The 17,221-nt window shown below is 43.4% G+C and overlaps 1 protein-coding gene across 12 annotated transcripts in view; it reads right to left on the reverse strand.

Moving 5' to 3' along the window:
• Setdb2 (SET domain bifurcated histone lysine methyltransferase 2) overlaps positions 1–17,221 on the reverse strand; it is a 51,762-nt gene that overhangs the window by 2,252 nt on the left and 32,289 nt on the right. For 10 of the 12 annotated variants that reach the window (XM_039093876.2, XM_039093875.2, XM_039093877.2 and 7 more), the window contains 8 exons: positions 9,386–9,507; positions 7,684–7,791; positions 6,227–6,357; positions 4,303–4,352; positions 3,301–3,368; positions 2,468–2,531; positions 1,818–1,949; positions 169–240 (listed from right to left, as the gene is read on the reverse strand). In XM_039093876.2, coding sequence (XP_038949804.1) covers positions 169–240; positions 1,818–1,949; positions 2,468–2,531; positions 3,301–3,368; positions 4,303–4,352; positions 6,227–6,357; positions 7,684–7,791; positions 9,386–9,507 — 747 coding nt within the window. Of the gene's footprint in view, positions 1–168; positions 241–1,817; positions 1,950–2,467; positions 2,532–3,300; positions 3,369–4,302; positions 4,353–6,226; positions 6,358–7,683; positions 7,792–9,385; positions 9,508–13,222; positions 17,089–17,221 lie in introns of those variants that run through there. The other 2 variants (XM_039093886.2, XR_005493987.2) reach the window with 2 other exon arrangements.

Consider the following 17,221-nt stretch of genomic DNA (forward strand, 5'->3'; position numbering starts at 1 on the left):
CACTACTTTTTCCACGTTTCTCTCTCTCTCTCTGTCGTGCTTTTCTGTAATGGGATTTATCATTTGACAACAATTCTCTTGAGAAATATTTGACTCTTATGCAACCTGCTATTTGGATCTGACTGGGAAATGTTTCTAAAACACTTTCTTGTTTTATGAATCACTTACCTTCTTCTAATTTTATTAATGTGTCTTTAAATAGTCCACAGCCAAACACTAAGGTCTCGATCCCTTCATAGTCTAGAGGGAGAAACAGTTTCCTGTGTTAATTTTAATGTGAATAAGTCACACAGGGAGAAAGAGAAAATAACCCCAACAGGAAGAGAGAGGATCAGAGAAGGGCACCTCAGTGCAGGCCCAGCAGGGAAGTGGGAGAAGCCTCAGCTCACTGTCTCTGTGCAGCCAGGACTTCTGGGGAGGGAGCACCTGTGCTCCAGGGAGCCCCAGGTGATTAGGAGGCACCCCAAACTTTGAGAGTTCTTAGTCTTGAGAAAATAAATAAATAAAATTATGTAACAAAGGAGCTCTGGGAAATGTGTAATGCTAACTTATATTTTGGTTGTCATAGAGAAAGTCTCTTAAAAGTCAGTATTTTACATTGTCCCTTACCATGTAACACAGTCAGATCACCCTAACGAGCAATTATAAGACTTGTAGCTCACATTATATGTTACAGGAGGTCCCAGGGACCATGGACTTGCACACTGTAACTGGAGTTTTTATTCCTAGGAGCCATTCAGAAAGAAATTCCTACTATGCAGTTGATCTAACCAGCTACACCAAGGCCTGGAGGATGGCTCAGCAGAGAGAGCTGCTTCCTACCACCTGATGACCTAAGCTCACTCCCCAGAACCCACATTGTGAAAGCAGAACCAATTCCTCTGTCATCCTTTATCCTGTACCTGTGGCTGGGCAGGGGCACAACGTAATATTTAAAAAAATTATGTGTGTGTGTGTGTGTGTGTGTGTGTGTGTGTGTGTGTGTGTGTACATGGGTTAGGTATGTTCAGAGTCCTTAAGAGTGTCACATACTCAGGAGCTTCAGGTCCAGGCGTTGTGGGCTGTCATACATAGGTGTGGGGAACCAAACTCAGGTCCTCTGCAAGAATAAATGCATTCTTCACCACTGGGGTATCACTCCAGCCACTGAGATAATTTTGTAAGATGCTGGACTTATTAAGGAGTAGAATGTGAGGCACATTAAGATTATAGCCCAGGACCCATGTCAGGTGGTTTACAAGGGTCTATAGCTCTGACTTGAGAAGCTCAGATAGCTCTGGTTTTTGGGGTACTTGCACTGCCATGTCTGCATCCTCCACACACGCACATATATACACATAACTAACACCACAAACGTATATCTGAAAACAGCAGCTGTATCCACAACAACAAAAGCAGACAAACTAGCACAGCTCAGCTGAAGGATGGCTCCATCCAGCTGTTTGCACCTCTGGGAAACAGAACTCCTGGCCTCAGTGCACTCTTGCCTGGAACTAAAGAATATGTATCTTTCATATTTTGTTCATTTATTAACTAGAAGTTTGAGGTTTATTTATTACTTTGTGTATGCGTGTGCATGCCGAGTAACTGGACAAGAGAGGGTGTTGGAATCCCCTCAAACTGGAGCTATGCTTGTAAGCCACCATGCAGATGCTGGGGACTGACCTTGAGTCTTCTGCAAGTGAAGTGGTGTTCTTGACCACTGAGCCATCTCTCCAGCCCATGATGTGTGTTCTTAAAGAATGGGTTAAAGGAGGGAGGGAAAGCATGGGAAGGTGTGTTTTCTAGAATGTGTTTACATTTAGCCCACTCAGCACCTGACTCTGAAGCAGTCTCATCCATGAATCTTCCATGAATTGAAATCATTTTTTGTTGTATCTGTTCAAATAATTCAGTAAGAAGTCCTGCTTCCAGGCATTTCTTAAGAAAAGGAGCTTTGACAGCTGCATCTACAAACAAAGGATGCATTGTTAGAAGGAAATGGACAGCGATTCGCATCATGTGGTCACTTTGTACTTTACCAGTTGATGTTGAGTAAATGGTTCAAAATGAAAACATTTCTCTGTTTTTTAGTAACGATATGAATTGATGTGGTTTTGAAAAATTTACTTTAACTGCTTGAGATGACAGCCCCTCACACTTGTCCCAGATCTGGCATAGTAAGGACATTGCCACCTGTCACTGTGAGAATTACCACAGCACCAGGTTAGGCCTCAGGCAAACCTATCTGCCTTTTAAGCATGTCTTCTCAGAATGAGAAGAAATGGTCCATTCCAGCTCAAATAACTTTGATATGGCATGGCTTCTAATATAGTGCATAGTTACAATAAAGATTTATGTTCTTATTAAGCACCAAAAGCCCAGAAGAATGAAGATCAAGTACGACACCAGCTTTGAATTATAGGGGTCAACATTTCTTTGAGTATTTTGAATCCATCATTTTGTACAACCAACACTGAGAACCAACCTCTCTGGCCGAGAGCCTCTCCTGTCACATGTCTTCTAGATCTCCTGCATTTCATCGTTTTTGGCTGGAAGAGAAATCCAAGATTTTATTGAATTTTCATGTTGGCTTGGAATACCACACAAAATTAAAATGTTCTGCTACATAATCAAATTTATTACTCAAATCTAAGAAAAAAATATTAAACAAAATATTTTTTAAAATTTTTGTTCTGATGAACTCCTGAATCCAAATGGCACTCTCAGATAGCTAAGACCAGTAGGGTATGCTGTTTGTGGCCTGAAAAACGAGTATTTAATAAAGAATAAGAGGGAGAGACTGTTGTCTGATACTAATTGCGTGTATAGAAACTGATATAAAAACTGTTTCAAATCTCTCCAAATTCTTTTACATTTTATATCTCCTAATCCAGAAAATTTTAAGTTAGAAATATGGCTAGGTGTGGACCATGTAGCTGGGAAACTCTTGGTTATGAATGAGTGCTTGTCTGTACTCTCAGCCTGTTTAGGACTAAGTGTCATGAAAGGACACAGGTTTTCAGTAGCATGCTTCAAGGAATGATTGACAGAAGCTGAGGAATGATGTAATCCCCTCTGCCTCTAGTCTCCTACTACTCTTAGTATGCTTTCTTTAGGTCAGGATGATCTGTACTTCCTGAGTTCAGGATTCTCTCCAAGATGCCACCCTAAGAGCAGCTTGAACACACAAGAGAAGAGAACACACAGGAAGGATGGCGTGCAATTGCCAACTCCTCCAGTGACTTGAAAACTGTCTCTGGCATTTAGAAATCTAAGTAAGGACATTATGTCAAGAAATTAGGTCTATAAGAAAATTACCTGTGCGGGAGGGCCCAATGAACGTCGTTTCTTCCTTCCTCTCCTCTTCTTGATGCTTAGGCCATTGGCTAAAATAGAAACCATTTAAAAGTTGGAATATATAAAGCAAAAGATTGCCAGGGGGTTGTGGTGCACAGGTTTAATCCCAGTCCTTGGTAGGTAGGCAGAGCCAGCTGGAACTCTGAGTTCAAGGCCAGTCTGATCTTCAGAGTAAATTCCAGGACAGCAGGTTTACAGAGAGAAACCATGTTTCAAATATGTGTGTGTGTTACATACATATCTATATCTATATCTATAATCTATAATCTATAATCTATATCTATATCTATTTGCATTAAATTTGCATAAAATAAAAGTATGTGCCAAACATTTTATAATTCAGAAGACTGTCAAACTTGAAGCTAAGCATTTGCAGCTTAAAACTAAAAATTGATTATAGTCATAAGCTCATAGGCCTATGAACAATTGGAATGGATGGAGTTTTGTTGAACAAAAGCGTCAACTTGGGTCTTGGTGACTGTTGAAAGGTGAAGAAACAACAAGTTTCATCCATCAGGCTGACACGTGCTCCCTTAAAGACTTGCAGGGATGTGGGCGGCCCTGCTTTCCTCATCCAGAGAGATGTTTCAGAAGACAAGGAGCCAGTGCTTGCTGATCCAGAGTTTTACCCTTTATATTCTTTGACCAGGGATTTTTCTTATAGCAATTGTACCGTCTAGGTATGACATGGAACAAAGCTTCATGGAGAATAGTACTGTTTTTAATAGAGGGTCTAGCTAGTTTCCAATGAGTTACAAACCAATGACAATGACTAGAGATGGCTCAGTGCTTGTCAGGAACCCAGTTCCGTTCCTAGTACCCACATGATGACTCACAACCATCTGTAACCGAAGGCATCCACACACACAGGGGCTCATAAAAAATTACAAATGAGAAGAGATTAGATTATCTCAGGTTTTACTTAAGTAGTGAGTTTTCTTCAAACTCACTTCAGAAACTTACCACGTTCAGTGGTCTCTTCTTGTTGTGGAGGATGTTCTGGGCAAAATATTCTGAAAATACAGATTTTAAAGAATCACCGAATCTTTTAATTTGTAGAGATCCACCTTTTCCTCTGCATCCCCAGTGCTGGGAGAAAAGCTACATGACACTACACTGGCTGAAGTATTCACTTTTAAAAAGAAATGTTTTTAAGTCTGCATCAAATTGTGAATCCACACCTGATGTGGGTGAGGGTGGCCACTGATTTTGTGCCCTTTGAGCAGTAGAAAGAGGACGCTGGTCTCTGAAGGTGTGAATGCTGGGTGAACATTTTGAGCAGTATTAGTTCCTATGCTGTGATGAGGGGCATCTAAGGACCTAGGGTCTAGGATTTGAAGCTTCAGTCCAATGACCCACAATTCTGCTGATCTTCACAGATCACACAGACACATGTGCAGTACTGTGGAGAGCGACTTTTCAAGGTCAGAACTTGGATTTGGCCAGTGTCTTCAGAGGGAAGGCAGCACAGCAGGCTGGAGTACTGCAGTGAGGAGCTGTAAGGGACTTCTCTGCCCAGGCTTGCCTTTGTCTCAGCCCTTAGCAGACCTAGGGTCCTCCTGTTACCCAGTGCCCTCCACGCAGCCTTCCCAGCAGCACCCAGCTCAGTCACCTCCTCTGGATCTGCGCCCTCTGAGCACCTTTCATTTGGTCTCAATTGCACTCTCAGAGGGACTTGGACTTGGGTCCTATCTCTCCTGTACACTGATTTTAGGTTTATATACGATGCTTGCCTAGGAGTTTTTGTAACATAAAGAAGTCTAGAAGATATTAGCATAGACTCTCACCAGTACCCTCTGGGCTCCCTGTCCATAATTTTCAAGGCTAGGCAAAGCCCCTTCCTGCTTCAGCCCCTCCCAAGTGCCAGTGTTCAGAGCTGCCTGTCTGCACCAGTGCCCCACCCCCATATTGGTGAGAAATTATCAGCTTCATTATCTTGGAGTATATCTTGTGAAATATCTGTTACTCTATGTACCTCAGTGTTTAAATTAAATTTTAAAGTCCCTAGAAGCTGACATTTTCCTGGCTGAAACAATTAAAACGTTTTTTTAATATTACATATTTCCAATTGGTTAATATACATTTTTTCTTTTTTCTTTTTTCGGAGCTGGGGACCGAACCCAGGGCCTTGCGCTCGCTAGGCAAGCGCTCTACCGCTGAGCTAAATCCCCAACCCCGTTAATATACATTTTTAAAAAATTTTTCTCTCTCTAATTTCAAGGCAGCCTGCTCTACTTGGTGAGATGCTGTCTCAAAAATAAAACCTTTATCTAGCAGGGATGTCAGTCCTTTTAATTGATTCTGTGTATAAAAACGACTGTCAGAGTACAGTGAGTTCTTCGTGAACATAATGATTATGAAGTTCTTGATTCTCCATAATTCAAATATAAAGAGTACTGTTCAATACTGAATGACAAGCTGCGGGCAGGCAAGAGGGCTCTGAAGGTCAAGGTGCTTGCTGGCAGCTCCCACAGCCTCAGTTCCATGCCTGGGTCCAACACTGGAAGCAGAGAGCTCATTCCCACAAGGTGGGAGAACAGACCCATGACCTGTGGATGTGTGAGTGAAGGAAGGTGTCTTCCTGCTACAGAGAAGAACAGGCCTGAACTGGCTCCTGTGTCTTATAGGACGTGCATGCTGCCACTCAGAATGAGGCTCTCCCAGGAAGGAGAGTAAAGAGACGATTTAGAAAGTCAAGCAAACCCCTTGAGTACTTCTTAGTCCTGTCAAGTGTGGAAATGAGAAGCTGAGTTCCTGGTGGTGTCCCATGATCCTGTCCTCAGGTGAAACTCATTTGCATAAATTAAGCCTGAGAAGCATGTCACAGCCTAGCCATTCCTTAAGCACCCCCACTTCTCCACAATGGAGTATCAAACTATTTGATTACTTGTAAGTTCTTTTGACTCCAACTTGTAGAATTGCGCGGTCCTCCTTGGCACAGAGTAAGTGGTAATTCTTGGCACAGGAAGTTTCATCACACCCCATGATGGCTCCCTCGTTATTACAAAATGAGCATTTCTGTAGAAGAATAGATCATAGTAAGTACCTGTTTCACTACTAAAAAAGTAAGGCTGCCAATATACATGTTGTTTAAACCAGCAGCCAGTGTTTTGTCCTGGCTATCTCTGGCATATCCCAGTCCAAATCCACACGAAATAGGAATTAGATCGGCACCCCATGAGGAACTTTTAGCAAAACTGCGGCCAAATGGCATAGACAGTTATATCACAGTCTACATAAATGCAAAAATATGTAGATGGTTTCAAAAGACATTATTTTTTAATAGAGATTCCTTAAAAGTGAAACTAGCAGGCTTCTTCATCCCTAGGTAAGGGGTTGTTTGCAGGATTTCGAGCCACAGGTCAGAGCAGCTCCTATTGTGACACTAAGCATTGTGACCTCAGCTGGAACTTTCTGTGACTTCCTCTTAGACATTTCCCCTGGGTTGGTGGTCCCTGCTCTACAGAGTTGTAACTGAGGTTAATATGAAATGAATGGGACCTGTTTCCAGTGTGTGGAAAGTAAACCACAATGAAAAGAGAACTGATCAATACAGTATTTCACTTGACCCCTTGATTTAACTTCCCTATCAGTTTTTATATGCAGGTGTATGTAGCAATGCCTAGGCACTGTGTGGCTCCAGTCATTAACCCTTCACTGTGCTTGTGGTCAGGTACAAAGAACTCGGGCTTGACATCCTGTTTACTAATCTGCACATGGTCTTTTATAAAGAAGCCCAGAGACCCAGTGGACCTGAGAGATACAACCTTACCCGTCCTCCTTTCCTGGAAAGGCCCATATGCCCTCAGCTCCCAGGCAGATGCTCACAATGATAACCACCCAGAACTGGTGCAGAAAGTCATCAGCCACCCGTGACATTCAGAGGACATCGTCCTCCATGTCAAAGATAAAGCCTTTTGCTCTGCATGCTGCCTGCAGCTCTGTGGCACCAAGAGGACCAGCAGGCTGCTCTCCTGATGTGTGTGACAGTTGGTTGTAAGCAGACAGTGTCAGCTGAGGCAGGGTCTCACAGTCTACCCTTCAGCTCTCCACATCTTTCTCAAAACTTACTTTACCATAGACACTGTTTTTAGATGAAAGGTTTATTTTTACTTCTGTATATGTGTGTCTGAGAGAACAAGTGTGTAAGTGCATGTGTCTGTGGAGGCCAGCAGAAGGTGTCTGAGGCCCGGAACTGGAGTTACAAGCACTTGTAAATTGCTATTCTGGTGGTGAACTGGTAATAAGAATCCCTGAGAACCATCTCTCCATCCCCCAAACAGACTGTACTTTCAATGTAGACCCAAAGACTCATTTATAAGCAAAAAAGACATGTCAACTTACCGACGTGCTTCCGTTCCAGATCTTCTCAAGTACTGAACTTACATCAAAATTTTTAGCTATATTAAATGGATCATGGGCCTCACACTCCACCAGTCCTGATGAATACAGCTGCACAGTGAGAAAAATACCAGAGTTGGTGTGAAATAGTCCTGACCAACACAAGTCAGGGATGGTTCTGAAAAGGGCTGAAGAGGATGTAGAGTGGACCATGGCTCAGAGCACTGGTCACTGTGCAGTAGATGAACAGACATGAGCCATGGGACTCCTGTGAGAACCCTCAGTCTGCAGACACAGTTGTCCTTGGTAATTGACCTCTCCTGACTCTGGAGCCAGGCCGACAGTGGCTCCTTCAGCACCGTTCTCTGCCTAGGAATGCAGAGCAGGCAATGGCTGAAGCCATGGAGTCAGAGAAACTATAGCAAGGGACAGAGGCCATTCCTGTGGCTTTCCAGGCCTTGTCCTTAAACTTGAAGAATAGGACCTACCTCCACAATCACATTGCAGCTCTTCACTTTTGCCATTGTTGAGATAAGGTCTCACTGTAGCCTGTCTGGCCTGAAACTCAGAGAGTCTCCCTGTGTTTGCCTCTGAGTGCTGGGACTAAAGCCATAAACTAAGACACCTGGCTTTTATGATTTTTAAAAAGATACATTCTTGTTTTATCCAAGTTTACCTTGATCTTGGCCTCTTCCTGAGCTTCTAAGCAGTGAAAATTCAGGTATGGGCAACCACAGCTGGCCCCAAATTGCCTTGTGTGTTTTAGGGGCCACACGTCTCTTTCCTCTTCAGCATTGTAGAGGATGGAGAGAGGGCTCACTGGTTAAGCATGTCCTTTGCTCTTCCAGTGTTCCAGAGAACCTACATTGTGCTCTCAGTACTCAGCTCACATGTGATCTCTAGGTCCAGAGTCACACACACACACACACACACACACACACACATCTTTTTTCTATTTTATCAAATATGCATGTTTTATGACCATGCATGTGAGTGTTGTGTGAGTGTTTGCCCCTCTCTACCTTGTTTTATGAACCTGGAGAGCTCACCATTTCAGCTCAACAGGCTGGTCTGCAAGCTCCTAGAATCCTCCAGTCTACCTCCTCCCCCGAAGTGGATTGCAGGCACATCGTGCCTTGTCCAGCTCTTTGCATGAGTCCTGGGGATGAACGTCAGAACACTAATGGACACTAATGTCTCTGGCACTTTACTAAACTGAGCCACCAGCTCTGTAGCTCCAGAGAGCTGAGGTTACTGTGAGTCACATAAACCTAAATAATCTGCCCGCTTTCATCTGAACGTTAATGTTACAGATAAACTAAAAAAAATATATAAAAATAAAGAGAGCTGGGCTTAGCTCTCTCCATCCCTCATGGTTTGGAGATAGGACCTCTATGTTTCTGCTGTTTTGCTCCAGTTGCAAGCTTAGTGCATTAATACGCTGTATTTTATTAGGACTAAAAGTTGCTCCCTGAAAGATGGTCATAAAAAAAGCTGGGCCAGTAAGGTGGCTGTCAATAAAAATCACTTGCAGCAGTGCTGGACGACCTAGGCTAGCCTCAGAGGTCAGATGAAGGCATCATATGTCCTTGCATTGCTGGGAACAGAACCTGGATCCTGGGGAAGAACAACCAGTGCTCTTAACCACTGAGCCATCTCTTTAGCCCTATGCAAGTAATTTTAAATTTATTTGCTAGTAACTTACCAGACAGTTCTCATGAGCAGCTATATTTGCTGATGGTGAAAAGTAAATCACACTCCAGTCGTGGCCTTCAGGGCAGAGGACACATGTCCTCTTCTCCATCTTCTCTGTAACCTGACAGAAACCTATAAATAACATCCAGGTTAAAACAGAAAAGCATTTTACGGCCTTGGCAGCTCCTCCAGTCTTAAAGAAGGAGGAAGGACCCTCTTTTTGTGAATGAGTCTTAACTCGTGGAACAACAACAAACCAGCAATATAAGTTGGGGGAAATAGTAGCTCTTGTATGGTACAGCCTCTGATTAGGGTTCTAGACCAGTGCTATCAACAGAAACTGCAAGCCACAATGGTGGGCTGTGGCATCACTGAAAACATTCTAGAGGCCTTACTGAAATGCATACAATACACACATCTCAGATGATGTCTGAGAGCTGGCCTTATCAATAGGGAAAGATAGGAATGTAGAGCAAATGTTGATCCCATGTCTACTTAGCAGAGACTGTGGGCGTAGGTTCACCTGTGGGGCCAATGAGCTCCCTTACCATGGGATCTTGGTCTAATTTACAGTGCAAGGCACTGCTTCCTCCTGCTGGTTCCAAGTCCACTAGAAATCAGTTGGTCACCCCTATGACACTGTGTCACTCTTCCTCCAGGGACATGTCCTGCCGTGCTGCTTGTTACTGTAGCTCAGTGCTCACAACTGTGTGAGATTGTGGAGTTCTTTTCTTCTCCAACAAACTACATGGCACCTTTCAGTACTATGAAAGCTACCCAACAGGGAAGAACCTCCTGGTTATTGCCTAATTTTTCTGTGTCCTGTTACTAAAAAGTGTGATGCCTTTGGCAATAGGGTCTTATTAGGGTCTCACCTGGTTACAGGGCAGAGAGTAAGTGTGGAAATCTCTACCATAAAGGGGACAACTACAATCACCTCACCTCAGAAACACTGTGGGGGAAGAACCTAACATCCACAGAAACAGTGTCTTCTAGACATGATAGAGATGCTGCGACCATAAACTCAAAGCAGCTGTAGATGCCTGCAAGAGGCCTGCATAGGGTCAAACCAGTTAAAATTCGAGCTGGCACTGGCGGGGAGGGGTGGGTAGCACTTACTAGCAACCGCCTCTTACTGAGGAGATCTGTCAGTTGATGGTTTGTGGGGGAGTGTTGGTTTTCCTTTAGGGTGCGCTAGCATAATCAGTGGTTGGAAACACACACACACACACACACACACACACACACACACACACACGTGAGTGTGTATATGTTCGGCACAATCTGGATAGAGAAAATCAGTCTAGATGGAGAAAAGAGCAAAGAAACCACTGAGAAACACATGGTAAATGTCTTTCAGTTAGGGCGGAGCAAGATGAAGGCCCCAATAGATGGAGAATGCTTGCAGTCTGGACCAGAGGCTAGATACACAATGAGGGCAATTTCACACAACTCCCCACAAGGAAGTTTGAACTTAATGTAATTCCAATCCAAATCCCAAGGTTTAGGAATGTATAAAAGCAATTATTAGAAAGAATACATTGGCATAGTGAGGAAGCTTTGAAGAAAACAAGAGAGGACCTCTTACCTGCTTGATTTAAAAACATATGTTCATAGAGTCACTTGGACAGATTCTTAGATGAACACATCACAGAAAGTCAATATGGGCAAAAGCAGGCTGTACCCCACGTTTCCAGTTCAATGGCTGATAGCATTGTTTTTCTTTCCTAGGAGCTGCCTCTGCCCACATTTTCTATTTGATTATTAGTTTCTCACTGATTTGTAAAAGCGTGTCACATATTAGAATATTATCACTATGTCAGTGAGACATAGTTTGGTAAGAGGAGACACTTGACGTTCTCATCCTCCTCCTCTGGCCTCTGCAAACACACCAGTAACCACCCCCACATCCACATGCATACACCATATATATTAAGACTACCTGCCTTCTGTGATATTAAAACTACTTTACAGTTTCTACTCTTAGGTAAGGGTGATATATTTAGAAACTAGTGAACTCTTGGTTTTATAATATAAATATGGAATTTATTTTAACATTTTGTTTAAATTAAAACAAAAACCAACCAAGCATAGTTCTTTTGAGACAAACCCATTTTGAGTTTGCAAACATAAAGCCTGGGAAGTGGGATGGAACCTTATCTCTCTACTACTCACTCTAAAACCCACCGATGGATTAGCTAAGTGAAATAGCTGACCAGATGGCTAGCCATTGCCATTTAATTAGTACCCTTATTTGTGCCATCCTCTCTGTCTGAAACAATTTTTCACATTTCCTCCATATGGTTGACTCTGGACTTTACAAAACAGAATGGGGTTAGAGAGACAGATTAGTTGCTCTTCCTCTGGATGACAAAAGCCCTCCTGTCGGGATGGCTTACAAACTCTTGTTACTAAAGCTCCAGGGTCTTCACAACTTTACATACAAACACACACACATACACATACAGACACACACACACTAAATACATGCATCTGTACATAATGCATGTAAATATATATATATATACACACATATACACACACACTAAATACATGCATCTGTACATAATGCATGTAAATATATATATACACACACATACACACACACACTAAATACATGCATCTGTACATACATGTATATATATATACACACACATACACACACATACAGACACACACACTAAATACATGCATCTGTACATACTTGCATGTATATATATACATACAAACATACATACATACATACATACATACATACATACATACATACATACCAGGAACTAGAACCATGGCTCTCTAGTCTTGTTGCTCTTGCAGAGGACACAGGTTTGGTTCCCAGCACCTACATGGTGACCTATAAACATTTCTAACCCCATTTGGGGTCCAGATGGAATCCCATGCCTTCTCCTAAACAACACGAGCACCAAGTACAATGTGGTACATAGACATTTATGCAGGCAAGATAGTCATATATCAAGTCTTAAAAATACAATAGTGGGGAATTCACAGCCTGGAATAAATCACTGGTCATCTACAAGATTGGCTGTAGACATCTCTACCAAGTGGGTGAGGATACGGGATCCCTGGATTGTCTCAGGGATGGAAGGATGCTTTTGCTGAAATAGTGGCTTCCCTTGGGCAGTGATCACTGCAATCACTGTTGATTGGAAGGGCTGAAAAGGTTTGGCATTAGTGCCTTCCTATTGTGTCTGCATTTCCAGCTTTAACCTGTGGGTCAGGTTCCTACTGGAAAGACAGGACTGGGGCAGGGCTGTACTAGCCTGTCAGCCACAGCTCTCCTGCTGTCCTCTGTGCATTATTTCTGTTTCCTGTCTGAGAGAGGACTTCCTGTGCATTCCTGAGTTTATGATTTTCTAAGATGATTCCAGAAACCTGTGAACCACAAAACTGACAAAAACCTGGATTGTGATGCTCTCACGATAAGAGAAAACCATCTCAAGGAGATTCTCACTATGGGTGGCCTGGAAACATCAGCCTAAACTCAAGTCTTTAGGAAACTAATGGCTACTTGCAAACTGGTCCTTATATTCCTCAATTACTCCAAGGAGTGGGGCCTCCTTTCTAGGTTTTCTACATCTCCGATAAAGTCTACTCTCCCTCCCAACAGCATGTCCTCAGTATTTCTGCATTTCAAAGTGAGAGCTCCCAGCGAAGCAAGAACCAAACAAGATGGAACCAGCCATCCTAGAGGTTTCAGCTTCCTGAGGTCCCAGTGCCTACAGCTTTCTCAGATGCTGTAAGCCCAGCTCAGCCCTCAGCAGTGATCTGCAGCCTCCCCAGGTGAAGTAGAGTGTGACTTCCTGCAAACCAAAACCCTAATACTCACCAGTGAGGACTGGGTCAGGGGTCAGTGATGTCTCTTGGGCCATGGCTGGGTACCTGCACTCCTCCAAATGCAATTGGGGAGTTTCTAGTTTCGTTTCTCTAAACCTGGGTGGTGATGGCAAGTAACAGCCTGAGAGGAAGTACAGATAGGTATGGTTTCCTTGTCGATGCTCAACTCTCACAGTCATTTAAAAAGTGCTCTAGTTTATTTCTCTGCAGATGTAATGAAAACCCAGGCCCAAACTAATGTAGGGGACGAAAGGGTTCATATGACTAACAGGCTCCAGTCATCATGCAGAGAAGGAAGAAAGCAGGGACAGGAGGCTTTCTGGATGCTTCCCTTTGGCTCCCTAACCCTGCTGTGTACTACAGCACACACACCTGCCCTGTGCTGGAGCTGCACACAGTGGCCTGTGCCTCCCTCCATCAACCCACAGTCAGGAAAACATCACACAGGCCACTCTGGTGGGGGGAAGTATGGTGACGTCTCCGCTTCCCAGGTGTGTCACGTTGACAACTCCAAAAAGCCATCAATCAGCTTGAGAAAAACCACAGCAGACACCCCGACCGTGCCGGTGCTTAACTTAAGAAACAACTGATCTGTACCTGAAACTGGTAACACACCCTTTGGTCTATGCAGGACTATCTTTAAATGATGCAAAATCAAGACCCTAAACTCAGGTGTCAGGAATCTTTACTTAGCTCCCATGGGCTATGAAGCACCATAGGGATGCAGGCCTTTCAGTCCCAGGGGGCATGCACTCTAGGAGGACAAAGGGCAGCCTGTGCCTGGCAGAAGAAGGGCAAGTCAACAGGGCAACATGGACAGCCTGGGCAAAATGACAGGTCCTAGCACAGGATGGCAAGGGCCTTGGGTAGGTCCTGGAGACGTCCTTTCTCACAGTGTCAGGAAGAACAGGTGAGCAAGACCTGTGCTTCTGAGGAAAGTGTCTACCTTCCAAGATAAAGACCAGGGAAGTATGGGGGAAACTGATACAAGGGGGGACAGAGGCCTTGAAGGGAAATATTCCATATACATTTACTCATTGAAATAGTGTATTAAGCTTCTACTGCATGTTATTTTGTTTGTATTTTAGTGTGTGCACATGTGTACCATGACACATAGGGGAGTTAAGAGTCCCTTTAGGTTACAGTAATTTTCTTCTATCAAGTGGGCCTAGGAACTAAAGTCAGGCCGTTGTGCTGTGTCGCACATGTCTTTACCTGCTGAGCCAACCCTTTGGCCTATAATTAATATCTTCAAAGACAAACAACTATTATAGCCACAGAGCAAAACAGGATTCTTTAAAGGATTCTCCCTGGGCATGGTGACACACACCTTTAACCCCAGAACCTGTGAGACAGAATCAGGTCAATCTCTGTAAGTCTGATGTCAGCAGGGGCTATATATGAGACCTGTCTCAAACAAACAAACAAACAAACAAACAAACAAACAAAGGAATCCTCAAAGAAAAGAATGCTCTTAGAAACAAAGCAGCAGGGGCTAGAGAGATGGACCAGTGGGTAGAGCACTAGACATAAGGACACAGGACATGATTTCTCTACTCCTCAGGACCACATAAAGGCAGGGGTGGGCTGTGCACCAGCAATCTCAGGACTCAAGGACAGAGACAGGGAAACTCTTCAGCTTGCTGGCCATCCAGTCTAGATGAAATGCAAGGCAGATTCACGGCAGACTTTCTCAAGGGGACAAGATGGAGACTGATACAGTGTAATATCCAATGTTCATACTCATTCATATATACTAAGAGAAAAATATCAGAGAACTACAATGTAAAAGGTAAAAGCAGGCACAGAATCACAGGCATGCAAGACGAAAGATGGAGACACAGAATGTGAACTTAGAGAATCTGAATCTGGACCTGCTCTTGAAGAAGTGCCTTTAGTTGTTGCCTTAGTGCAACATAGATGCAATACTGACAACTCAGTGTTACTTGCTAACGTGTTTGTCCAATACATAGAGTAACAGATCTCTAATCAGTCTCAAGGCCTGCTCAACAGGAAGGACATCATGTTTGGTCCTGGAAACCCAGCCATGTACTCAGAGCTAGTGAACTCATGGACTGTGGAGGAGAACCGACAACTGTACCTTACTAATCCAGCACGACCCCTGACTCCACTGTAAATGTGCGCCCTTACCCCCATGGATGGGTGCAGCTCTCACCCTATGTCGAGGAAACTTCTCTTTGCAACAGGGACAGCGATCCTTATAGCAAACCACAGCACTTGCAGAGCCCAGTCCCAACTAAGGCATCGCACACCACCACTCCTACACCTAAGGATCTCTGTGGAAGAGGCAGGAAGACTGAAGAGCACATGAGCAGGAAGTCTGCTGTGAGATTGTGTCTCCTAGAATCCACAGAAGCTACAGCCAGGAAGTCTCCCCAATATGGCTGCCAAATCACAGGCTGATGGAGGGACACCAAAGGACAGGCTAACGTGGGAAGGGAAGAGCCCAGAAGGCCTCAACCCTCCACAAAGAGCCACAGATACCCAAGGAGTGACAGCAGAAGAGAGAAGTCTTCCCCAGGGAAGAACACATCGATTGCTCATCCAAGAGCATGGTGAAAGCTTGAACATACAGGAATCATTGTACAGACTGAGCACGAAGCATTTATGTAGGAGTGGGTGCTCTGGGGCACTGTGGTTGCTATGATGGTTTCTAGAGACCATGCAGCAGGATAATGATAATACAAATGTCTAGTGCTTAAGACGTGGATACCCTGCCAAACGGCTTTCATTCACAAAGTCATTGCCAAAACACCCAAAGCGAAACATTAATATCCTAAAGTAAAGAGCAGTAAAGTGGAGAACAGACATTTTCAAGCATATAGTCTCAAAACATTTAGTTCTTTCTTAGTTTTTGTCTTCAAAAGTTATTGTCTCATCCGCCTGTGGAGGAAAACAAACAAACAACAAACAGGGAGAAGGGGAAGTGTAGGCTATGAAATGGAGAGTGCTGGCCGTGGATGGACACCAGGTAATGCAGATCAGGATTTCTGGAGACCTTGCTCCAATGATGACATTGATAGAAGACGATATTTTGAAGGGGACCCTAAGGAAAACAGGCTGCTTCACAATGGTCCCTTTTAGACAAAACAATCTACCCCAACAGTCAAGTTTCCTCGCTTCATTTTAGTGACTTCCCTGAATCCTTACATCACTAGTGTGAATGGCTTGCCATACCCACCTGCAGCTTAAATTGTTGCTTCTCCTTTTACTGCAATTCCTTTCGGGTTACATAACACAATTTTGACTAGCTTCAAGACTCCCTTTACTCCTATCTCTACTCTGTGTACAAAATGTCTTTCTTGCTCCTTTCTTCCTTTCTTTCTGTGTTCCTTGTCTTGTACACTCAGGCACTACAGGGAAACTGGAAAGTTTCTTGTCACAGTGTGTTCAGAATGGCCCCCAGCTGGAATGGTTAATGGGTCAATGACGTTATAAATTACGTGGGAGGATGAAGGTGTTGCTGTGTGGTAGAGTGAGTACCTCCATGCAGGAGGCCATGGGTTTACTCCCCAACAAAGAATACTTTCAATTGTTGTGCATAAAGTCAGCTCCTACACAGTCTCTAGACACCTGCCCATCATTTGTAGTTGGTAATAGCCAATGAATTGTCATTTACAATTTAACATCAAGTTTGTAGGTAAAAGATATAAAAGTTGGTCCTATGGAGCATAAATTGTAAATAATAATGACAAAAACAATTTAGAAACGTACAAATTCTATTGTAATTTTACATTAGTATATAAAATACAAAAGTTATAAATTATACAGTGGAAGGTACATTAAAATATATTATTTACGGGTAAAGTCAAATAAATGTAATAACACGTGATACTTGGTGCATACGAGTGTCCTCATTTTGTTTCTCACCTAGGACATTAAACATCATAAAACATCAATACCCTGAACAAGGGAAACAGAAGCATTAGCCATTATCTCATTGACAACTGATGTAACTCACACTGATCAG

Source organism: Rattus norvegicus, chromosome 15 (assembly GCF_036323735.1).
Source record: "Rattus norvegicus strain BN/NHsdMcwi chromosome 15, GRCr8, whole genome shotgun sequence".
Classification (NCBI taxonomy): Eukaryota; Metazoa; Chordata; class Mammalia; order Rodentia; family Muridae; genus Rattus; species Rattus norvegicus.